Here is a 25,207-nt window from a genome sequence, read left to right as displayed (position 1 = left end):
TTGGCGGGTGAAAGACGTTTTGTTGTCCGTATCTTTGCAACCACCACGGCATGTGGGGGGGCTGTGTCCGTGTGCATAGATCAAAGGGAAGCACTGGAAGCGTTGAAGATATGCATAGCGGCATAGCGGCATAATCGCACGAGAGACCGACACGGTACACGGGGATGGGGAAATGAAATCGGGTCAGTTAAATGGTAAAATGGTCGTAAAGTCGGGCAGATTTCGTTACTTCATTAAAAGCCTGATTGGTGCGCTTGGGGTATTTTTTTATTTTCGAAGAACGAATCGAGTGAGGGCCAGAGCTCACTGTCTGTTGCAAAAACCACTAAAGCTACTAACATCTCCAACATCAGCAGCGATACCTGTCAATGTCAAACAATATTTCACGCCCATGTCGAATGAACCATCCGGGCAGGGCCATCTGGACACATACAAAAATGCCATAAAACACGAAGAAAGTGGAAAACCGATGAATAATTAATTTTAAAATAACGAGAGACAATCCCGAAACAATAAGCAATGACTAAGCACAGCTCTCTTTCTTTCTCTCCCTCTCTGGTCGTGTACAAATCTCGCTATAGAAAGAACACACACCAAATAGGGGGTGCAAAAACATTGCAAAACAAAGGAAAGCAATAAAACGTGCCGACAGTCGTGACGAGGCTCAGCAAATACTGTGCTGCTCCATCAATCGATGAAGATGACGGTACGATTGACGGTGCGTGCTAAAGGGGGTGGGGGAAGGGGAGGGTGGTGCAAACTAACGGATGAAAGTACACAACCGTTTAAACCGTTCAAACAACGCTGTTTCGACCGGGCTGGATAAAAAGAATGTATTTACGAGTGCGCCTAAATGTAGGCAATTGGTTGGTAATTATTGACTTTTAAGTATTTTACACGCTTTGATGTACAGTTACGGTTTGTAAAATTATTATTATTCGATGTTTGGTGTAAAAAAAGTTCTGTTTTATATAAAACGGACCGGAGTGTTTACAAGATCATGCTTTTTTGAGTAGCAGGAAGGCTTGCACACCTTAAGCAAATTATTATCCTCCTTGCAGGCAAGCACATCCCCCGCCTTAGGCACATTGGCAATAGCAACAACACCATAAAACATACAAAAAAACGTGCTAAAACCCGTCCAGGCCCGAAACAGTTTCCGCCTGTCAGGTTGGGCGGAATCGGAACGGGGGGGTTCGCTCTCGCATAAATTGTGGCGCATGCGAGAACGGTACGAGCATATGCTGCGTTTCGTATCGGCAGCGGCCACAGCCAGCATACCGGTGTTACGAGATGGTCGCCAGCGCCACCGCTAAGGTTCCCGGCACTGTATCCTGTCATCTAAAAGTCATCTTCTCGAAAGTTGTGCTCTCAGGGCAAACATGCTGCTCGCGGATGAGATTTCTCTGTAGCGCCGTAGCTGCCGCTCTCGCTCTGGCCACCGCAAGCAAAGTGAACCCCCTAGTGCAAGAAAGAAAGGAGAGGGACAAAAGGGGTAGAGAATGGAGGGAAGAATGACAGGAGAATAGAACGGATACGACCTCCTTCCAGCTGGTCCACCGGGAGCAACGTCGAAGGAAATGGAACCTTTTTATTCTTCTCCCGCTCAGACATCTCGGGACGTGTTCGCATCAAACTGCTGAGCAGTACATGGCCGCTTCGTATACTATGTCTCTTGTTGAGTGTTTGCTGTTGCCGTTGTTGTTGTTGTTGTCTGGTTCGTTGGTTGCTGTAATCTCAACTTCCTCCCATTCATCAGCGGTGTGTAAGGGTAGCCAAAACTAGAACTCAGATACTGTTTTGCGTTATCACACGAGTGATGTGCAGTCGCACGGCGGATGCTGATCGCGCACGGAAAATGTGCTCTGCTCTGTTGTGCCCCAGTGTTCATTAGTGGTAACCTTCCTGCCAGAGTGTCCTCCAGCTAAGGCGACAACCCACGACAGCGTACCGTGTTCCTGCCAGGTGCTTATCCCGACCGTTTCTGTATCAGCAAACCGGACGCCCCATGTTCCCCGTAACGGATGGGCGACTTCGTTTGCCATCTTCAAGTCGGCGGGTTTTGGGCGCCCGACAACTGGCGGGATAGAAAACTGATTCGAGGGGCCAAACCCAAATGGACTGCTCGTCAGCCAATCAGTGTTGTGTATCAGTTTCGTTGAACAGACCACACGTACGTGGACCTTCTGCATTTCAGCAATAGCACTAGAAGGACGCCTTTGTCCCGATGGGTGATGGGTGTTTATGTTGACGCGCGCGCACGTTTGTGTGCCTGTACGGGCGCGTGTGTGTGTGTGCGAATGTGACGATGTGAATTTAAGTTGCTAGAAGTTCCCTCGGTAATCTTCACACATTCACGCCTCCGATTAACCACGCACCAGGGCGGCGGGTGGAGTGATAGAATCGTCAAGACCCAGCGTCTCCAACTTCACCTTAGGTTTTAGCGCCCATCAGCGTTAATTGGGCGACCATGTTTACATAATCCTTTACTGTGATTCAATTATGTAATGCATCAATCAACCCTAACAACCAATTCATTACAGCACTCGCACACACACACACACCCATATGTGGTTCGCGCTCCAATCCGAAGTGCTATGTTTGCCATTGCTTTTTCGCTGCGGCTGTGCTAACATCGAGTGCCAAGTTATAAGCGTTATGGCAGACTGAATGATTCGCAAATGGAGCGCTCATCGGATTTTTGATAAATAAAATAATCCCAACCAGCGCACGATAGGTCGTCCTTACTTTGAAGGTCCACCTTGCGAAGTGTACGAGCGCGCTCTGTGCCCGTGTGTGTTCGGTTCCTTTGTGTGAAAGTCACGTCCGCTGATGGTTCTTTTTTGTCGTTGCCTCGAATCAATCTCGCATATTAAAAAAGGAGTCTTTTAAGGGGTGGGGGTAGGGGGGGTAGGTTAGGATGAGGTTCAAAGTATTGGAAGTAATTCTCGAGCCTCGAGATACAGCAGCGGGAAGGTTTCGTTAGAGGTCACGATAATGAACGGTGCTGCAAGTTAGTAACGTGCTCAAAACCACCTTCTAGCGAGCTATCAATCATTATTCTGTATGTGATGACTTGCGTTACGGAATATTAACTGCTAGATATATTGAACTGCTTTATTGCAGAATATGTCTAGCCTGTTGATGGGAAGTTTTTAAAAGCCGCGTAGCTAACGTACAAACTGATAATTTCACTGGTTTACTGCTTGTTTTACTGGGATACAAATGTTTTTCATCTACAACTCCTGAAAGTATGCAGTGAAAGATAACGGAGCGATTTTTTTCTTTTATTGGACACCTTTGCAAGGAGCATAGCATACCTTCAGGCGAAGTGATTTTTAAAATTAACAAGAAGCCATCTAATTATAGCTTTTCTAGCTCCTTCACACATTTTTTCTTTACAGCATCGGAACATCTGAAGCAATTACTTCAGACGACACCACACCAAGCTGCTGATTGTGCTCGTAGACCTGCTGCTAACAAGCAATGCACTGAAGTGTAAGTTTTGTTCGTTAGTTCCTCAGCGATCGTACCTTCAGGAACTAATCGTACCAGCATCATATGTCCGTGTCTTGTTTCACAGTCCACCGCATCAACGTATCCTGTCCGGCCCGTATTTGCCTGTACTGGTAGGGGAGTAGATGACGAAGATGCTGCCGCTTGCAGAGCTCTAGCACGATCGCCCACCAGTGCGAGCCAAACACGCGCCAGTAGAGAAGGTTACTATTCACCGTTAGCAATAAGATTGCGTGAACAAAAACAAGTTGAATGCCTCCTCCCAATTACAGCGCCCAACAGTAGGCAAAACGGGCAGCAAATTAATCCATCCATCCTAAAATCGTACTCGCGCTGCTTTACGCTTATTAATTATCGTCTCATTTGCTACCCCGATACAGGTGCGTGTTTGTTGTGTATGTGGAAGTGTGCAAGGTATAATAAATTTAGTGGTAAGCGGTTTTAACGATACACAACGATACGAACGGTTTGTTCGCACGCACGAAAGCCTAACTGCTTGGAATTTGACAGCACTACCAGCGTAACCCAACCTGCCGCTATTATCACGCGCTTAGCCGAGCCGAGTTAGCAGCATACGGGAAGCGTTAGGCACCGTCAACCAACTATCAAACATGTGGCAAATTCTGATTTTCTGCTTTTTAAACTCAGTACAAAATATTAATGCATTGCGAAGGTGAGTAAAGGCTACCAAAACCGACAAGCATGTTGTAATTAGCTCTCGACACTCCGAAACGTTTGCTGCATGATACAAATGTGTAAATTGGCCATCCAAATTGCATACCTTTAGGCTTTGCTACACAATTATCATTGGATAGTGGCGAATCTCAATAAACCCCTTAATGTATGCAATTAGTGCAACAAATAATTCTTGATTTTCAACATCTGGATCATTTATCGCTCTTTATCTGGACTGAGCTGTAAAGTTGTGTATTGTAGACGAAAGTCCATATTATGTCTCTTTTACAGCGTACATCAGAAGTCGATGGCGGCAGGCCGTCTGGAGAATGTAACACAGACAATATCACGTATACTGGAGGGCTATGACATTCGACTAAGACCAAATTTTGGAGGTGTGTACACCTGGGAACCGCTAAGTTGCAAAAATAGAAAATAAACAGCAATAATAACACACATTAAACATCCAACAGGAGAACCATTACACGTGGGCATGGACCTTACGATAGCGAGCTTTGATGCCATCTCGGAAGTGAATATGGTGAGTGTAGGGTGTATAGGCCAGCCTCATACATCTACTGCATTTAGAGCTATTCTTACCGTGCCATACCACCTCACCGACAGGATTACACTATCACTATGTACCTAAACCAATACTGGAAGGATGAGCGACTCGCGTTTAACGCGTTCGCCCTCTGGGGAGACAATCAGAAGGATCAAACGGGAGAAATCATGATAGAGGACGACGGTGCGAACGATGTGATTACGCTTTCGGGTGACTTCGCCGAAAAGATATGGGTACCGGACACGTTCTTCGCCAACGATAAGAACAGCTTCCTGCACGATGTGACCGAGCGCAACAAGCTCGTCCGGTTGGCCGGTGACGGTGCGGTGACGTACGGGATGCGCTTCACCACCACGCTCGCTTGCATGATGGACCTGCACTACTATCCGCTAGATTCGCAGAACTGCACGGTGGAAATTGAAAGCTGTAAGGCTGGTGCGAGTTATCAAGCTTGGTGTGGTGTGGTATAACGTTTCCTCTTCCTTCCGCCAGATGGCTATACCGTTTCGGATGTGGTGATGTACTGGCGGTCCACGCCTATCCGAGGTGTGGAGGAAGCAGAGCTACCACAGTTCACTATTATCGGTTACGAGACGAACGATCGGAAGGTAGGTAGCAACAAAGTTGATGTTGATATCTCGCCTGAAAGTATGCAATCGCCACTGCAAATTAAGTAGCCAGTAGCTTCGTTTGAAAATTACGAAGATAAACTGCATACTTTTAGGCGCACACGTGTTGCAAAGCGCCGTAGGTTATGCAATACACATGATAAAATAATGGTTTTAACCTTTCAACCTTCAGGAAAAGTTAGCCACCGGCGTCTACCAACGGTTGTCACTGTCGTTCAAATTGCAGCGCAACATCGGCTACTTCGTATTCCAGACGTATCTGCCAAGCATACTGATCGTGATGCTGTCCTGGGTGTCCTTCTGGATCAATCACGAGGCCACTTCCGCCCGCGTTGCACTCGGCATCACCACCGTGCTGACAATGACGACCATCAGCACGGGTGTGCGTAGCTCGCTGCCGCGCATCTCCTATGTGAAGGCGATCGACATCTATCTGGTGATGTGCTTCGTGTTCGTGTTCGCCGCGCTACTAGAGTACGCTGCCGTCAACTACACGTACTGGGGTGCCCGAGCCAAGAAGAAGTGCAAAAAGAACAAGGAAGCCGAGCGGAAGGTGTTCGGTAAGTTGCTCAGAAGTATCTGTTCGTTGACGATGTTTTAACCTGCTGCTAACGGTCGTTGTCTTTGGGGGCGGGTTCTTTTGTGGTAACGCAGGAAAGACAGAAAAGACCTCAACCTGCTCCGCAGACGATATTATCGAGCTGCAAGACATTCGCATGAGCCCAATCGCATCGCTCCGTAATCGGCACTACTCGAACACGATCACCACGACCGATAGTGTCGATTCGACCAAGTTTCCACCAAGCTTCCGCATCGCTAGATCGTATGGGTCGAGCACCCGTAGTGGTCTCCGCTATCGCAGCTCTAGAGGTAACGTACAATTTGCTGGTGCGGGTTACCGCCATACCTTCTCAATTCAAACTATGCTGTTCGTTCTGCAGGTCAGGGAAGGCCAAAGATGCTGCATGCGATCAAGCGAGGCGCCTCCGTCATTAAAGCGTCCATACCGAAGATTAAGGATGTTAACGTGATCGATAAGTACTCGCGGGTCATCTTTCCCGTGAGCTTCGCTGCCTTTAACGCCGGCTACTGGATATTCTACGTGCTCGAGTGACCCACAGTCAACTAAGAGCGCAGCAGGCATTTACTAGCAGCCGTAGTAGATCACGCTCTGTAGAAACACATCTCCCGCATGGTCCAGAAATGTCCCCCAAACTTACGCCCGAAGCAGGATGAACTCAAATTATCCGGAGAGAGATAACGAGAGTGGAGGATGAAAGCAGGTTGTTGTGCTGTGCAGGAGCAGATACAGCAGCCAACAGATGTGTTCCCAGTCTTGTTTCGGCCCCAACCCATTTCTCTTCCCACTGCATCTATTTGATCGACCGCTCAAAACAAACTATTTGAAGTGCTGAGTGCAAAAAGCAATGAACAACAACTAAAATCCTGTTGTTGAACAATTTCACTGGTAGTAAGGGGCGATGTAGATGAAATCATTGTACGACATGAAACCAACAAACGAAGAAAAACAAAACTGTTTAGGCAAAAATTAAGGCTTCACGAATTTGTAAAGAAAAAAATAATCAAAGATAATCAAAGATGCAGTCATATTATTTTTCCAAAAACCTCAGAAACACACAAAAGTAAAGAATACTACATTAAAAAAAAATCAAAATATCTTGTTCGTCTGAGTTTCCTCTATTTGGTTCACTTTTAAGTTGATTGACATTGGAGGACATGTAATGATGCGAAAACTTATTGACGTTGGAGGACATAACTCAACGCTAGTAAATTGCATACTTTTTCGGTGATAGGAACAGGTTGGTACAGCGGTAAGTTAACATTTAAAATACATTTATTAATATTTAATTTTTCTTTTCTCTTTATCATTACAATGTTATTCAGTTTTTCTTAGTGGTTTGTTCATACGTCACCGCAATTCCCCGTTCCTTCCTGCCTACCGTATCACTGCTCTCCCTTGCCTACCGTACACGCATACGACATACAGCCGAGTCGCACCAGGACTTTGTCCGCGATACGACCCGATCAAAACATACGCTCCGTTGGTGTGCACAGCACCGACCATCATCCATCCAATGGCTGTAATATGTTTGTGTGAATAGATGCAAGTGTCGGTGTATGTTTTGAGTGTGTGAGAAATTATCAGCATCTGACCTAGATTATACCCTGCGATAGAATATCCCATTTGTCTGTTCCTTTCTCTCCCAGTCAATTAGCTAAGTAATAGCTGTGGTCTGATAGTTAGTATGTGTTTTGGAATGTCTGTATAATCATTAAGATATTTTGTTCCTGTGTTTGTTATGGATGTGTATATGTGAGAATGAGTGTTTTTTAGAAAACGCTTAATCTGTGAAAAAAGATAACAATAACAATCCCCGATTAGTAAACAACACTATGCTGTTACAGTGCACTAAGAAATTTAACTTAGTAATTAGTAACCTAATTTAACGCAGAGCTTATTTAACTTATCACAAGCGAACCATAAAAAAACGATTTAGTACGTGATCTTAATCAGAGCCATTTTGCGGTTCGTTCGATGTCACTCAACCGTAACGTCCATTTTCAAAATTCTACCAACACAAGCAAACACGTATACTAACGTGCGCATTTGGCAGTTGACGTTTCAAACAATCGTTCCAACTATTTGACACTTCTCTGAAAGGCGTTCATGAGGAGCGCTTTTAACACTCGGCTCTACCGCTCTAAAATAAACTGCTAAACGATAAACTTAGCCACCGAATCATTCACTAAACTAAATCGCATGAACCTAAAGGATGAAATGTTTAGTAAGTATATGTGTTATAAATGTGTATGTGGCCACTGGCTGTTACAAAAAATTACCATGCTAGGTAATCGATTTTCTTTGTTGATGTACAATGTCATCTCCAATATCCACTTATCTCTTTCTTTCTCTCTCTATCTTTCTCTCGCTATCTTTCTCTTTCATTCTCTCTCTGTAATATAATACCTTCTCTCGCCTGTTTGTTGTTATCTTTTTTGTTTTCGTTTGCACATTCACAATTTGTTTTTGTTTCGCAGAAGGTTATTGTTGTTTGTTGTTATCTTGTTCATTTGCTTCATATGATGGTAGTTTTGTTTCACTTCTCTCCCGTTACTTCGGTTGCTTTTAGTTGAGCTTATTGGTGTGTCATGATTCCTTAACATATTTCCTTGTGTTCGTTTTGTTTTTATGTTTGTGTAAGTGTTTGTGTGTTTGTTTGCTTTGAGTTGTTTTGTGTGGTTTGTGTTTGTAAATTCCTAATATACATTGATTTAAGAATTTTTGCCCTCCTTTTGTCTTAGCATTTTCCATACATTCTCTTTCACTGCATTTTCTCTGTTTTTCATCGTTTGCCTTTCCTTCACGGTTCTTCTTTTTTGTTTTGTTTTGCTTGCCATTTCTCTTCTTTGTAGTTTTAAACGAGTTTTCTTTTTTGTTCCTAATAAATGCAGTACTATTCACTTTTTTTTGGTTGGTTTTCTTTAAAAATATAAATATCATCTGAATCTTTGCGAGTTAGACTCACTGACCTCCACATTTGTTTTTCTAATGCCCAATTCACTCCCTTTTTTGTGTTTCGTTTTGTTTCGTTTGCTGCTTCGATTTTGGCGACCTGCTGTCTTCTTGCCTTTTTCTTGCCCATTGTTTTTTTGTATGGTTTTGCTACGGATCTTTGCTATGCCCTCTTCGAGGTTATCAAAGTTAATAATTCTCATTATATTCAAACTTACGTTAGGTGCAGCTTTTGCAGCTCATTCGATCGTTAATTCATTCTTCGACTCTCTTTCACTCGCATGTAAATGTGATTTTGTTGTTTAGCTTTGTAACTGTTTCTGCTAGGTTCTCGGGTTTTCGCTACTCGTCAATCGGAATTTGCATTCTATCAATTCTTGTTCCAGCGTTCTGTTTTTACGCACAACACGCTTTGCATGTATCGTAGCGAAATCTATCAAGTATATATGTTTGTCCTGTCGTGCTGCATGTTTTTGGTTTCTTTTTCCCTTTATCTTGCTCTTTCTCTCTCTTTCCTTTTTTTCTCTCTCTTCTCATATGTGTAATAGCAAAATCATATGTTTTCACGCTAAATGCATTGCGTAGATGCTTTTTTCGGGTTTGTCCTTACTGTCCACTTTAACTGGACCTCCTATATATCTAGAAATGATGTTTTAAAATGAGCATCAAACAAGAGATTGTGATTAAGCGCAAGGGCTCTATCTCGCTCTCTCTCTTTTTTCTATTTCTCCCCTGTTTTTTCACAAGCCAGTTAATAACCCTGCCAAATCTTGTATCCCCTATATCACTATATAAGGTAGTAATAAATTATTCACATCCGTTTTACAATCATAATTCAATTACGTTAGCATTTGGAACGCTCTACGCTATAGTTTTGTTTGTTATGGTTTCCCCCACCCAATCTCTTATACTAAATCTCAGTTGTCTTTATCCGTCGCGAACATCTCTGCGGTAATAAAATTTGTAGAGCCTGGCGCAAATTTCATCCTGGAGAGACCTGTTCGCTTCCTACCATTTGCCCGATGGTTGTTTTTCCCCCCGCATTAGTTTTCCTTTTGTTGGGTTTCGTGTTTTTTTTTTTACATATATAAACTGGGACGGCCGATTTGTAACCTTCCCGATGATATTCATATATTAACTTTAAAAAAGTAAATCAGAAAAATAAATGCAATACGCTTAACATTAACGTTACCTTCCTGCATTCCATACCTGTAATATATCAGCATCAATGGAAGCGAGATAGGGTACATCCCGTTTAGAGCCTCTTTGGTGAATTACCTACTCATTTCAATCGTTGCGATATATCTGTTTGGCCATCGTTACAAATTCACCTGTCCGCATCATCCCAAATATGGTTACTGTTTTCTTCTCTTAAATTTATAACATGCCCAGATATCCGTACGTCTCTACGTTTGCACTAAAACGCGCATTCTGATAATGCGATCGGATTCAAAAAATGCATGAAAAATGCGTTTTTTGAGTTTTGTTCACTTAGTGGTTGGTTTCATCAGCATCTTGCCACACTTCATTCAAGTACTAACACAGATGGCAGCTGTCACACATGCAGCCGTGCCATCGCCCCAACCTTTCATTTACGCACCTTACGGTAATGAGTTCAATTGAATAACATGAGCCAAAGTACACGTAAAACCAACAGTATATCTATGATGGGAAAACAAAGCTATGGTAAAAAAAAAAATACAAAATCAACCGGCATGCCACTCAACGCCGTCACCCATCGTAAACCGTGGAGATGTGGAAAACTTGCTCATTATGAACCTCAATTTAGAGCCCCTTGATTGAGGCACTGTAGCATGGTTTTCCGCAGCAACGGTTTAGACAGTTGTGCTAAGTGGCTTCCCTCTTCTTATGTTTACTGTTGACATTTAAGGAAAAAAAAAAAACACGTTAAATACCATCTTGTAGAATGTAGGTAGATATTACCCACCGCATTTGAAGTACTTTAAGTAGAAAGTAGCTCAGTGCGCTCGGGCGCTTCTTCGCTCACTTCTTGTAATCCTCTTGAGTAATGTTTGGGTGTGTGTGTGTGTGTGTGTGTGAAAGTGTGTGAGTGTAGTTCAAATCATCAGGCAAACAGCATACAGAGCTTCCAACATCGCATCATTCCCAGCAAAGTAATATTATGTTGTTTGGAAACAAAATATCTAATTATCAGATCGTCTCATGCCGTAATTAAACTGAGCTACTCAGAGTTTACCAGTACTAGAGACCCGCGAGCGTAAGCAAACACCAGTGTAGCGCAGTAATACGAGCAAACAGGTTCAGTGAAATAATAATGATGTCATGCGGCATGAACTGCAAACAGTAGCTCAAAGTAGCTCAAATGAACTACTGATAGCAGATATATGCAATAAATAAGGCACAATATGATCAGTATTTCTCTTTCTCTTTTAGCTATAAATTGAGCTACATCAGGTTTGCTCACATAAACAGGAGCTATAATAAGTGTGCTCGCTTGTCCGTCATGCTGTTAAGCTCATATTTCGCAAACAGAAATACATTGCTGCATATTAACTTAAAACCAAAGAACTGAATAGATCTAAACGGAATGAAATCCGTTTTTTAGCTAATTGAGCTATTTTATGAAATTTTTTATCATTAACGCCAATCTGCAGATAGCTCTGTTGTTGTTCTAAATCATTCGCTTGTGTGTAGGTGTACATATTTGTGTATGTGTGTTTGTATGTAAGTATGAACGTAAGGAGAAAAAATCAGATGCTTAATGTGTACGTGTGTCGTTGTAATGTTGTGCAGTATTTACAAGAAATGTATCAATCTCTATTCATCCCGTATCGCACCCAATGTGGATCCACAAACTCACGTACAAATATAGGTTGGGGGTCCCACGAGGTTTTAGTACGGGAATAACCATTCGACAACAGAAACATGATAAACGATGTGCCCAACTCCAGCCAATTGCCCGAGGTATATCCAAGGACCTTCACCTTCTATGACCGTAAAGATCGTAAAGCTTCTCAGCGGCTCTTTTCAGTGCCCTAAATTAACCGCACCAGGTGTGTGGGTGTATGTGTTTTGGTTTTTTTTTCTTCAATCCCTCGCCCATTCGCTTTAAACTAGATACATACATCGATAATCAGTCAATAGTTTCAACATGCTAACTGAGCGCCTGTAGATAAAACAAATGTACATAAGAAAATGATTCTAAACATACACAGAAACGTGTCTTCGTGCGTACTGCTACGAACGGACAATTCACAGCATTCTGCACTACGCCATATGCACAGTACCATTACAATAAACCATGTTATGCCATTTTGAAACACGAGCGTTTTGTGCACACTCTGTCTCTGCTACACTTGGCACTGGAAATATCGTCCACATCTTCACCTAAATGTATCGCTACTAATAACGTAGTTAGCTCTCGATCAGTTAGCTATCGAAGAGTTTTTTTTATGTATTGACGTGTGTGTGTGCGTGCGAATGGGTGTATAAGTTCTGGACAACGTGTGACGCGTCCAAGTAAACGATACCTTAGTGTACCTCGCTCAATCGACCGTGGTCCGGAGCCACCGACACAACGGTGATGATTGAGCGTGCCCTAGATCCAACGTTTCCAACGCACAGTGACATCTGCTGTCATAAAATTTCGTACTACTTTTGCACTACTACCACCAACACACCCACACCCACACGTCATATTGGTACACAACACAGCCTCCTATATAGTCGTATCAAGTTCATATTCGCCACCATCAACACCTATTCTCGTTGCCCTTGTTTGTTTGTTTGTTTTGGTTTCTTATTCTGAGTTGTTTTTGTTTTGTTTTAGTTTCAGCTTGTTACCGGTTCTTAAGTACAAATTCATGCAGTATGAATTGAAAACACACAGTACACGTGTACAGATCACCTACAAATATACAAGTTTTAGTTACTAAAATGCTTACGCGGTACTGGGGAACCCCTCACTGACAGGCCATATGTCCCACGGGGTTCACTAGCTACGCGTGCCACAAGGGTGTGTGCTTCAGGTGCACACAAAGGATATAAAGACGGTAACGTTGTGGCCTTTGTCTAGTATTTGCCGTTCTTCTTTGTAAATGGACACAGTAAACCGAGCGTTGATGGAAAGGTTGCTGATGGGCTTGTAAGTGTGTGTGTGTGTAAATGTGTAACGAAAACTTTATCTGTGGTGCGACTCTACTCTCTTCGCTTATCGTTTATCTTTTTCGCCCACCACCGGATAGTTCACAGCATGTTCACGCATCTATGGGAGTATGCAACGCTTCAAACGAAAATCTTCAAACCAAATCGAATGTTTCTGTCCCATCGGACACTACGCCGGTCCACTGTTGTTCAGGTGTTTTTTTTTTGCTTGTTTGATCTACCTCAGTTTTTTGGAGATATCATCTGAAGAACAGGTCCAACCTTGACAAATGGGTCTATAACTGTCACCATTGTTACGCTCTAGCGTATTTCATTGAATTGAAATGTTATCTTAATATTCTGTGTTTTGTTTTCGTTTAACGATGTGGTGAATTAGCTGCCTGTATAGTCATAACATTCCCAACCTTTGTGTCCTAGTCCGGTTGTTTGAGCAAATAAGGTCCGGGATGTTTCCGTGTCTGCGCGTGGTTTTGCTTTGCTTCGTTGCAGATATTCAGGGGACGTTAGTAAATGGGAAAAGCGCCAACTGCTATGCGCGGCTGCTTGTCGTTTAGTAATCGCACCGGCGAACAACAGGAACTATACACCCAACGTTCCCGGAGCACTCGCCCGGACCTGGAACCGTGCTGGGGCCGTGCCTAAACGGGAAGAACTGCCGACACCGGTGTGATCTGGGACGTGGGTGTCGACGCTAGATAGCTGCCGTTGCTGGTACCATGATGCTGGACGCCCAGATATTTCTCCTCAAACACTCGCTCCTGTCGGGAATAGAGGGGGAAGGCGAAGCGACATTAGTTAGCAACACAACCGTACCGTGACCAACGTGCCGTAGCGCCTCTGACCGACCTGTGCCCGATCGTACTTTAGCCGCTTCCAGATGGTGTTGCGCGACGATCCGGCATCGCCCGCCGGACAAAGCCCTTCGATACCGTTGTAGTTTGGGTTGGTAAACGTCAGCACGTCGCTGGCGCTGCGCGAGCTTTTCTTACTCTGTTTGCGTTTCGAGTTGACAATCAGCACTGGAAAGGTGAAAGCACATCACATCACAAAATTCGGCGTTTTACTAAACAACCAACACCAATCAACGTGAGAAGATGATGAAATGCCACGTGCAAGTAGATGCATTACGATTCCGGCATCTTCTTCAAACTAAAGAGATGACTCTGAATGACTCTTACGAGTTCTCAACAACTCAAGAATCTGTGAGGTTTCACGAATCTTCGATCAATCTTTGGGGATTTAAGAATAGTTTAAGAGTTGACTCAAGATTTGAATGACTCACGGAAGATTTATATGAATAACTCTTTTCATAAGATTCGTAACATATAACATGTTTGTAACGACATGCATACAGTTAGGGTAATAGGTGTACTACAGTGAGTCTACCGAGTGCCTACAGTCTACAGTGAGTGCACCGGGTGCCACAATATGTGTGTGTGTGTCCGCACTATACCAAACACTACATGCTGGTTGAGCAAGCGTCAATTACCTAGGATGGCGATGATGACGATGATAAGCAGCCCGGCCAAGATGGCGGTCGCTATGATGACAAGCTGCGCGTGCATTCTACTGCTGGTCAGCACGGTGGAACCGTTCGAGCGGGTCGGTTTCTCCTCGCTCGCTGACAGCATCTCGTCGTTCGGTTTCATGGGCACCAGGAAGGTCGGTTCCAGATCGCAATGGTGCGCGTCCGGTACGTCCGGGCAGCCGCACACGTACCGCGTCTCCGCGTACAAACACAGATGCGAACAGCCGCCATTATCCCGCCGGCACGGGTTCCAGTCGTGCGGTTGCCGCTGACCGGACACGGCCCGTATCTCCAGCGCACCGCGCAAACTGAACCGTGCCACCTCCACGTTCGACACGCTGTACTTCGGTGCGCGCAGTACCGATTTGTTGTACCAGTCCGTCCAGTACAGGTGCGTTGCGGTCAGGGTGAACCCGAACGGGTGCGTCGCGTGCGACACCACCTGCTGGCGGCGCCGACCGTCGAAGTCGCACAGCTCGATGCGGTCCTGCAGTGCATCCGCCCAGTAAAGCTTCTTGGCGTCAAAATCGATGGCCAGGCCGGTCGGGAAGCCGAGCTCAAAGTCGACGACGCTGCGCCGCTCGGAACCGTCCATGTAGGCGCGCTCGATCTTCGGCGTCTGGCCCCAGTCGGCCCAAAACACGAACCCACGCTTCGGGTACAGGATGATCGAACGCGGATCGTCCAGACCGTCGGTAAGGATGGCCTTCCGGCAGGAACCGTCCAGCCGCGCGACCTCGATCTTCTTCAGTGCCGTGTCCGTCCAGTAGAGGTTATCCGCGAGCCAGTCGACCGCGATGCCGTTCGGTGTGTTCAGTCCACTCGACACAATCACCTGCGTGTCGGAGTAGTTGTGCATGTTGACGCGCCGGATCGCATCCACGTTCACGTCGGCGTAAAACACGTACATGCTGTCAAAGTGGTAGTCGAGCACGACGGCACCGTGTACGCCCTCGATCGGCAGCACCACATCGAACAGGTCCGGTGTGTCGAGCGAGATGCGCCCGATGCCCGACCGCAGCGCGATCAGCAGATACTCCTGTATGGACGACACAAGCACAGATTAGCAACGCACACCGACAAACACTAGCATACAGTGCTACTTACATCTGGCAGGGTTTTACACTCGGTCGTGCTGCCCTCGCGCATCGTCAGCCCGGTCGGACATTTGCACGAATAGCCGGTCGGATTGCGCAGACAGAGATGCGAACATCCACCGTTACCCGCACCGCACACGTTCTCCAGATGACGTTCCTCCTCCTCCTGCACCACCTTCACATCCATCAGGCCCTCCAGACCGTGCGTCACGTTGCGCACGTGGGTCGGATTGGACTTCGGTACCGAGTGCAGCGCCTTCGTGATCCAGTCGGTCCAGTAGATGGTGCGCGCGGTCACGGCGAGTGCGTACGGATGGGGCAAATTCTCCACCACCTTTGTCCGTAGTCCGCCGCTCAACGTGCACGACTCGATCGTTTTCATCTGCGCGTCCGCCCAATAAATCCGTTTCGCCGACCGATCAACCGCCAGCCCGTTCGGCCAGCCGAGTCCCTCCGTGATGAGATCGATCCGGTTTTCGCCGTCCATATCCGAGCGTTCGATGCGTGGATTCGCACCCCAGTCGGACCAAAACAGGTAGCCCGACTCGTAGTCGAGTGCAATGCCGCGCGGTTGCTCCAGCTCCTTCCACACCAGCGCACTCCGGATGCCTTCCTCGAGATCACTCACCTCCAACACCTTCCGTTCGGCGTCCGTCCAGTACAGCTAGCGGCGATCAAAGCAGAGGAGTTGTTAGAACCGTTGCGGACGAGAAACCCAACCTTAACAAGAGTTCCTTACCTTACGACCAATCGAATCAATGACGAGACCATCCACACTGGTCATGCTCTCGCTGTAGATCTGCTTGATGCGCATCCCGTCCGGGGTGGACCGCATGATGACGTCCTCGATCGTGTCCGCCCAGTAGATCTCGCCCGTGCGCCGATCCACGTCTAGCGTTACGACGTTCGAGATGGGTGGCAGAGGTAGTACCACATCGATCTGATAGTCACTGTCGAGCGACACCTGGCGGACCTCGGTACGGTGCGCGAACACGAGATAGTTCGAAGGTCCACTCTTGCACGTTTTACCATTATCCTGTACGGGAGAAGACACCATCACATCATCAGGACATTGAGCCTAATTAATACACATGGCCACTAGCTGCCTACAGTAAATAGAGGTAGTTGAGCACCTGATGATCAAAAACCCGCGAGGTCGCTAGGGAATTTATCAGATGTCTTGATAAACACGAGTTAAAAGCAAATCTTCATATTAGAACAGAAAAAGTTAGATGTCCTTGAGGAGGAAAATCCTTACACGAGAAGAGAAGTGAGTGAGAAAGTCTTCAACCAGCTGTTTGGATAGGATAGGATGACGCTTTTACTGGATGATTTAAGCATAACATGTATTCTAGGGCTGATGTCTAGACTTCCTGTTGTCAATCAAATATAGCAAAAGTCCTCACCTTAAGCTGGATACCGATCGGACAGGCACAACTGTAGCTGGTTGGGTTCAGCAGACAGATGTAGGAGCAGCCACCGTTCTTGTGTGCGCAAGGGTTGCGCGAATCCCGTCGGTTCCGGTGAAACACACGGATGTCCATCAGGTCGGTGTTGTTCGCGAGTATGGTGCGCCGGTCGTGCCCGTTGTACATGTTCGCCACCTGTATGCTGTGCGTGTCCCAATCCGTCCAGTACACCCGCTTCTCGTACACGTCCAGCCCGAACGGGTGCTTCAACCCGTCGGTGATCAGCCGGTTGCGCCCCGTACCGTCGTAGTTGACGTACTCGAGCGACTTGGTACCACCGTCCAGGAAGTACAGCCGCTGCTTATCGACGTCGAGCGCCAGCCCGTTCGGCCACTGGAGATTCTCCGACACGAGCGTGAACCGTCCGCTCCCGTCCATGCCGGCCCGTTCAATCAGCGGGTTCGAGCCCCAGTCCGACCAGAACATGTACCCCTCGCCGGGATGCACAACGATATCGCGCGGTTTGTCCAGCCGTTCCCAGATCAGCAGCGCGCGCTGCTTGCCGTCCGTCGTTGCCGCCTCGATGCGGTTCGTGCCCGGATCGGTCCAGTAGATTTTGTCCGTCACCCAGTCGAGCGCGAGCCCGGCCGGCGAGATCAGGTTCGATTTGACGATCGCCTCCTGCTGGCTGCCGTTGATGAACGCCCGGCTGATCATGCTCTTGCCCACGTCCGTCCAGTAGATGACGTTCGTGCGGCTGCACCAATCGACGGCTACGGTCGACTTGATGCCGTCGAGCGGCAGCACCATGTCGACCGGATTCGCCGCATCGAGCTGCCGCACCCGGACGTCCTTCTTGCGCGCGATCAGCAGCAACTTGTCCGGTACGGTCGAGCACGTCTTCTGGTCCGGCCGCAGGGTCAACCCGATCGGACAGGCGCACCGGCGGTGGGTCCGGGCCGGCAGACACAAATGCGAGCAGCCACCCTTGCGGCCACCCTTATCCGGTGCGCACCGGTTGGTAAAGTCGGGCTGCCGGGATGGGTGGTAACTCTGGATGCCCATCGGGAAGTGAAGGCCCTCGTGCACCACCCGGAACCCACGTCCGTTCACCTTGCTCGCGGTGGATATCGTCTTCGTGTGCCAGTCGGTCCAGTACATCGAGTCCTCGAACAGGGCGAGTGCGAACGGGTGCGGCAGATTGTTGCTCAGTATCTTGCGCCGTGCCCGCCCGTCGAAGTTCGCACTCTCGATCACGTGCTTCGCATCCGCCCAGTAGATCCGGCTGCTCGTGTAGTCGATCGTGAGCCCGTTCGGCCAGAAGATGGCCTCCGCAATGATCGTTTGCCGGTCGGAACCGTCCATGAAGGCTCGCTCGATCTTCGGTGCGGTGCCCCAGTCGGTCCAGAACACGAGTGCCCGGCCGGGATGGACGGCGATGGCGCGCGGTTTGTCCAGATCGCTCGCCGCTATAACCGCCCGCATCTGCCCATCCAGCGTCGACACCTCGACGCGCCGCGTACCCGAATCGGTCCAGAACAGCAGATCGTGGATCCAGTCGACCGCTAACCCGCCGGGCGATTCTAGACCCCATTTGATGACGTCCCGCACGCCGCTCCCGTTCAGGTGCGACCGCTTGATCACGTCAATCGACACATCCGTCCAGAACAGCAAATCCTCCCGGTAGTGGTAGTCGAGCGCTATCGCATTCGGCAACCCTTTCGCGATGGACGTGTACTGGTTGTTGCTGAGCGATACCTGCCGAATGTCTGCCCGGTTCGCCATCAGCAGCTTCACCGAGCCGCCGACGGCTTTGCAGGTGCGCTGATCCGGCCGCAGCACGTACCCGGCCTGGCACGAGCACCGGAAGCTGCCGGCAACATTCATGCACTCCTGCGAGCACACCGGGTTGCTCGTGATCGTACACTCGTCGATGTCCGTACAGTTGTAACCATTGCCGTGCAGCAGATAGCCCGGCCGGCACATGCACTCCTCGCGCCCACTGTAAGCCGTCACGCACAGCTGCTCGCAGCGGGAGTGGGCACCGCACGGATGTACGATCGGGCATCGCATCTCGTCCTCTCCGTTCGCACAGTCGCTGTGGCCGTCGCAGACGTGCTTTTGATTGATGCACACGCTGCAGAATAGAGCGGGAAACGTTTCCCATGAGAGGAAAACCGTGGCAAACCGTTTCACCCCGTCGGGATGATACTTACGAGTCCCGCGTACTGTTCCTGCTGCCGGACGGACACAGGAACTGGTTCAGCTCACACTTGATGTCACAGTCCTGTTCATCTTCACCCCGTCGACAGTCTGCCGTACCGTCACACACCCAAGAACGCTGCAGGTGCGATTGGATAGCGTAATAGCGTAATAGTAGTAGAAAAAAAAAACATATTTAACCATAAAATATTCTTTCGAACCCCGCAAATCGATATAAAAGTTCGACATTGATGAAAATTAAAAAAAATATTTCTTTACGCCTACAAGTATGCAATCAGGAATCAAATTACGACGTGAAACACATTTAGCCATAAAATTGCATACTTTCAGGCGGTTTACACGTCTAACTTCGTAGATTATAGTTCGAGAGGACGGCGTAGATTGTGGAATCGAGTGCCAGCAGTACTTTAGTTATTTTAGGAGTATAGAAGCTAAACTAAGCACATTTTTTATAATAATAATGCTTTACATCATATTGCGAAGGTGATTAATGGGATATTTGAGAAATCTTGAAGCTCTGCGAATTTATGAGCTTTTGAGAAGATTCGCATCGTTGAGGGTTGCATGTTACACAATTCATGAATCTATGAGGATCTATGCGTCGACTGCTGATTTCGAACACTCTTGACCGAAGGGCACGCCCACGCACTTACCAGTATGCAGCGGCCGTCCTTGCACGTGTACTCATCCGGCGAGCAGGTCCGGCCAGCGATACGATCCACCGGACAGTTTTTCTCATCCTCCCCATTGTTGCAGTCCTGCTTGTCGTCGCAGCGCCACTGGAGCGGGATGCAGTCACCATCGTCACACTTAAACTCGTTGATCATACAGTCGACCTGCTTCTTCGGGCAGTTCTCCTCATCGCTCCAGTCGCCGCAGTCGTTGTCACCATCGCACCGGAACCGCATCAGCACGCACCGTCCGCCCGGGCCGCCCATACCACCCAGCGCACCCTTGCACTTGAACTCACCCTCCGGGCAGCTCTGCATCGGCCGGTCGCAGTTCGCTTCGTCCGACTCGTCGATGCAGTCCGTTTCGCCGTCGCACTGGAACGAGGCGGAGATGCAGGAACCATCCTTGCACCGGAACTCGTCCCGTGTACACCTGTTGGATTAGTAACAGCACAGGGTAGAGCATAAACGGGGAGGCATTGGGGCAAGAAGTGAGACGCAAGGAGAAAAACACACTTCAAAACACAGCATTCAGTGAAGCAGCGTGGGTAAACATCATTAAATTGAAACGCGCCATTAAGCCTTCCAATTAAAACGCAAACCCACTCACTTCCGGACCTAATGGTGGCAAAGAAGTGAATGTTGCTAGGGGTGGAAAGAAGCACGGGGGGGTATGGTAGAATGGCACGCAAGGAAGGCAGCAAACAATTTCCTGCAATTACTCTCCCTGCCGATATCAGCACCGGTGCTGATGGTGCACACTAATGAAGACAACTATTTCAAGTTCAGGCTGTCAGGCGTGTAGCTGCGAACCCGGGAGCTTCCAATACCTGATTGGGTGAATGCGTTGCGGCTCACCAGGCCCAGATCCAAGGGTCAGCTGGCAATTGTGGCAATTAATTAAATCAAGCCTACAGTGCAGCCGGCGGGAAAACATCCCACCCGGGTGGCTAACCCGCTTGCCTTTGCACGGCCAGCAGGGAAATAGTCAGAAATAGTTGCTCACTGTTTGGAATGTTGCTCATCAGTACACTGCCGAGCGCAGCAGTTGCCAGGTCCTTACTGGTGGGCAATTTTTTTTCTTCTTCTGCCCATATAAACCAAGGCCAACCGGAACCCAGCCATGGTCGGACAAGCACAACATATTTGTGTTGCGGTTTTCGGCAAACAGTCTGGCCACGGCCAGCAACTGGTTATAAGGGGGGTCCATCCCGCAGATGCCTTCAATTTCCCAGACGACTGGGAAATGCGTCCACCGGGCACCTTCTAACCTTCGCACATGAAACTGAGCCATTTCAAGGAACCATTCACAGCTGGTTGCTAATGAAGTTTCATCCCAGCGTACAGCTAAGTGGTTCGGCAAACACCAGCGTGATATGAGAGATGCCAGAAGCAGAATCCTTAAATTAATTAAATGAAACTCTCCGGCTGGATGAGCAGCTGTTACCGAACGTAGTTCGCCAGCAATCGAATTTTAATGTAACAGCAAGTAATGTTGTGTCAAGCAGCTCTTTTGGATGAGCTGAACGGAACGCACGCGCTCAGTAACGTGAGCGGCGGGAGCGAGGTTGCTCAAAGCTCAAATGAGCATGGGGTGGTTCTCCATAAAAAAACTTTGGAAAGTTCTAATTGTGCATTAGGTCACCCCCAAAAGTGTTATAAAAATTATTTTGAGCAAGTCTTTGTCGTATGAAATTTTACTACATCCCATGGATCCAGGACAGAACAGCACAAATCCCGAAGGGATCACAAAAAAATCACCCAAAACCTTCTCATGGGCCTAAAACTTAAATACCAGCCTTCAACCTGGTGACCATTGATGCCCTATCGAATGAATGATAACGATTTGCTGATGACTTTTTGCTTCTACACTGTTTAGAAACAGCACTCAACGTGCTCGTTTCTATCGTTCAATACGCTCCAAACGCTCGTTTGAGTTTTGAGCTACCTGATTTTCTACACTGAGTACTGTGAGCTCGCTCACTCGCGCTAGCGGAGCGGAGCAATAGCGGTAGTTCTTTCGCTCACCACCCACTACTTACTGCAACGAGGTATAGGGGCTCATCGCTACTTACTGTTTCGTGCAGTTTTTCTCGTCCGACAGGTCGTTACAGTCGTTGTCACCGTCGCACACCCAGTCGCGCGGTATGCACATGCCATTCTGGCACTCGAACTTCTCTTCGGTACACTCCAGCCGCGATCCGCAGTGTGTCTCGTCCGTGTAGTCGCCACAGTCGTCGTCACCGTCGCACAGCCAGTCGCGCGAGATGCAGGTGTGCGTGGTCGCGCAGATGACGTGCGTGCCGCTCGTCTCGCAGTTATCCTTGATCTGTTGGGCCAACCGCTGGTGCACGATCTCGCAGTTCTGCTCGTCCTCCGTCAGCACACAGTCCGCCTGCCCGTCGCAGTGCAGATCCATATGGATGCAGGCGCAACTCTTGTCGCAGGTGAACTCGCGCGGCTCACATTTGATGTCGCAGCTCTCGATCCCGGCGAGCCCATCGACCTTGCCGGCAGAGGCGCTGCCACCACCGCCCGATTCCATCAGCAGCTCGTCGTCGGGGCGGAAGATGTCGTCGTCCGGTTGGATGTGGTAGTGGCCCAGATGGGCGCTCGGTCCGTACCGGTCGAACGGCCGGAACCCATCGTTGTCGCGCCGCTCGACGCCCCGTATGCCGTACACGGTGTCGTAGTGCGTCATGGACCCGTACACATTACCACCGGCACCATGGCTACCGATCGGATGGTGCGACAGTCCCGCACTACGGTCCCGATCGATCGCGATCGACGCATTCTTCGGGAACTGCGTCGCCTGGTTGAAGGTGCGACGCCTCGGTGGCGCCATCATGATCTTGCCCGATGGCAACTGGGGCCGTATATCCTTCTGGTACGGTTTTGGCTTCCGGGGCTTCGTCTTGACGACGCGCCCTTCCCCGGACTGGCGCATCGAGTTCGAGCCAAATATCTGCCATGCCGCACCGAGCTGATTCGGTCCCGCCTGGGTCTGGTCGGATTTGCCCGCATAGTGACCGACACCTTCCGACGTAATTTCCGTCGTCTGCTCCTCACCGTGCACTGTTGAGCATATGACCAAAATGGAAATAGACGAACAGTATATTAGTAACTCTGTACATCTGAAAGGTGCGTTTTTATTTGATTTTTCGCTAAAAAACTATACCCTGCAATATGGATAGCCTACATGCAGGCGCATAGACAGTGCTGCGGAAAAAAAGGGTGGCGAAAAAAGTACAGCAGTGTTTGTGCTGCTAGCTTCTTAAGATACGGCGTAGGACGGGCCGTCACCATCAGGAGCCGTCTTGGAAAGGCCCCATTTTCAAGGACAGATTACACCCATCGCTGTTTTGATGAATGGAACATTTGGGCGCGCCTGCGCACTGCTCCAGCTGCTGCTCGTTGCGTTCCGAATCTTTTGCTCAAATTTCACCCCAAAAATGTCGCCCTTTTTAGCGAGAAAAAGAAAGGGAAGGAAGCGTGGTGCAGGTGGAGAGACGGAGCAATGTTGGCAGAGCTTGCGAAGAAACACAGCGTGAGCTCAGCTACGCAAAATGTTTATTGATTTAGGACGCAAAGCTTTTGCACACCGCCGAACGAACCGTTTCGCTCTCAGCGAAACTACACCGCTCGGGTTACAGGCTCTTCTCCGCTCAGCAGTTCACCGCTCGATTCACAGGGTTCTTTCTTCGCATTCGAATTATTTTCTTATCATTTTAGTTTTTATTTCGCTGCTCTTTCTCTCTCTCTCTCCATTACTGGTCGCTCATTCATGGAATAGTTTGGGAGTGTGGGGATTTTGGATCGCAATCATAGCTCAATATTTAAGTGTTATATTGTGTGTTTTTTTAAGACCAAGACCATCTAAACCATATGGGGTTGAATCGTAGAAATCACTTAGGCGACTTGAGAAATGCCACGTCAGAGATGCTGTCATTTGCGCTGTTAATCTAGCTTGTGAAACTGCACCCAAGTTGTGGACATTAAAAGTATCCTTAAGCTCTCCATTGCTGGGTACGATTGCACCGAAGTCTCTGAGAAGTTACTTGGGCTTCTCCAGTTTTCCACAACTGGAAAGGAATGCCCAGTATTCCAATATTATGCTACCATATGCTACGATGTTTGGCAATCGAAACTCCACAGAGCAGAAGGACGCCATCGTCGAACTGGTTTTTAACCCGTCCCAGCAGCTGTTTGCCAGTTGCCACATCTTATGTCCCACCGTGGATGGCCCAATAAATCGCCGAGTTACTTACCGCATCCCAGGAAGAGTGGTACAGTCAGCAGGGGTACGATGAGCCCCAACCGCACACGGAAACCGGTCAGCGCAACATGGCAACTGTAGGTGCGGCCACTGCTCCGGTTCCGCCGCTGTCCGGCCATCTTGTTCCCGGGCGGTGGCCTAACTGCCGGGCCCGACTGCTCCAGTTGGTACCGCTCACGGAAGGGTGGAAAACCCTTGCTTTTATCTACCAGTATGGTTCAACGAATGTACCGACGCTTAAATCACTGAGTCTCACAACACAATTTGCACCGAGAATCATCGGCGAGCCAGTGCAGGCTGCATACCGAGTGCACGGCGGACTCCTCCACTTGCACGCACTGTATCTCTTAATGGGAGATCCCGCGTCTACTACAGTCCGCTTGATGTGGACGCGTGTACTGCCCGCACACGGCAAGATGAAAGTGTCTATCGTCCTCAAACACAAAAAATCCCCCCCGGCCCGGCCAGAACTCCAGATCCCGGGACAGATTGAACGGCACTGTTGTGGATTAACTGTCAGTTTTGCCTAATGCGGGACTGGTGGGGCACCCCCTCCCCCAGCTAAGGTGGGCAACGCACCCGCGTCGATGCACACGCGGACAATCTATTCGACGATGGGGACGCTGCTGCGTACATCCGCTCCCGCAAACATTGCTCTTCATACATGATTGAGGTTAGGTTTTTTGCTTTTTATTTGAGTTATCATACGCACAGTCGCTTTTCGGAAGAATAATGGTGGCAAGCGTCCTGGCTCACACCATCGCTCACACACTCCGCACACGGGTAACGCAAGCCCGTGATTGCACTAGTTTAGCATCTTCTCTTATATCCCTTTTTCATGATGCTTGCACACTTGTCTATCGCGGTCACTTAGCTTCAATAATACACCTGCGAATTGGATGAATGGAGCTTTACTGGTTAGTGGTGGTGGAAGACG

General features: G+C 48.3%; 2 protein-coding genes across 2 annotated transcripts; one reads left to right on the top strand and one right to left on the bottom strand.

The window, feature by feature from the left end:
• Window positions 1-4,127: 4,127 nt before the first annotated feature.
• On the top strand, window positions 4,128-6,499 carry LOC128712698 (gamma-aminobutyric acid receptor subunit beta-like). Its single transcript, XM_053807588.1, has 8 exons — window positions 4,128-4,189; window positions 4,483-4,586; window positions 4,665-4,732; window positions 4,816-5,182; window positions 5,249-5,364; window positions 5,558-5,945; window positions 6,040-6,255; window positions 6,327-6,499. The coding sequence occupies exons 1-8, from the start codon at window positions 4,128-4,130 to the stop codon at window positions 6,497-6,499; spliced, it is 1,494 nt and encodes a 497-aa protein (XP_053663563.1).
• A 7,205-nt stretch (window positions 6,500-13,704) lies between these two features.
• Window positions 13,705-24,389, bottom strand: LOC128713740 (low-density lipoprotein receptor-related protein 4). Its single transcript, XM_053808610.1, has 10 exons — window positions 24,263-24,389; window positions 22,070-23,069; window positions 19,977-20,427; window positions 19,317-19,441; window positions 17,098-19,237; window positions 16,431-16,727; window positions 15,702-16,355; window positions 14,556-15,633; window positions 13,913-14,085; window positions 13,705-13,824 (listed from the first exon to the last, which is right to left on the bottom strand). The coding sequence occupies exons 1-10, from the start codon at window positions 24,387-24,389 to the stop codon at window positions 13,705-13,707; spliced, it is 6,165 nt and encodes a 2,054-aa protein (XP_053664585.1).
• Window positions 24,390-25,207: the final 818 nt, after the last annotated feature.

This window comes from Anopheles marshallii, chromosome X (assembly GCF_943734725.1).
Source record: "Anopheles marshallii chromosome X, idAnoMarsDA_429_01, whole genome shotgun sequence".
NCBI lineage: Eukaryota > Metazoa > Arthropoda > Insecta > Diptera > Culicidae > Anopheles > Anopheles marshallii.
This window is presented reverse-complemented; position numbering and strand designations above follow the sequence as displayed.

Bases quoted from the DNA above. Each gene is read 5' to 3' on its own strand.
- LOC128712698 (XM_053807588.1), top strand. From the start codon at position 4,128: ATGTGGCAAATTCTGATTTTCTGCTTTTTAAACTCAGTACAAAATATT. The intron at 4,190-4,482 runs GTGAGTAAAGGC...TCTCTTTTACAG, and splicing joins AATATTAATGCATTGCGAAG to CGTACATCAGAAGTCGATGG. The intron at 5,183-5,248 runs GTAAGGCTGGTG...TCCTTCCGCCAG, and splicing joins CACGGTGGAAATTGAAAGCT to ATGGCTATACCGTTTCGGAT.
- LOC128713740 (XM_053808610.1), bottom strand. From the start codon at position 24,389: ATGGCCGGACAGCGGCGGAACCGGAGCAGTGGCCGCACCTACAGTTGC. The intron at 20,428-22,069 runs GTAAGTAGCGAT...CTAATCCAACAG, and splicing joins GAGAAAAACTGCACGAAACA to GTGTACACGGGACGAGTTCC. The intron at 16,728-17,097 runs GTGAGGACTTTT...TCTCCCGTACAG, and splicing joins CGATCGGTATCCAGCTTAAG to GATAATGGTAAAACGTGCAA.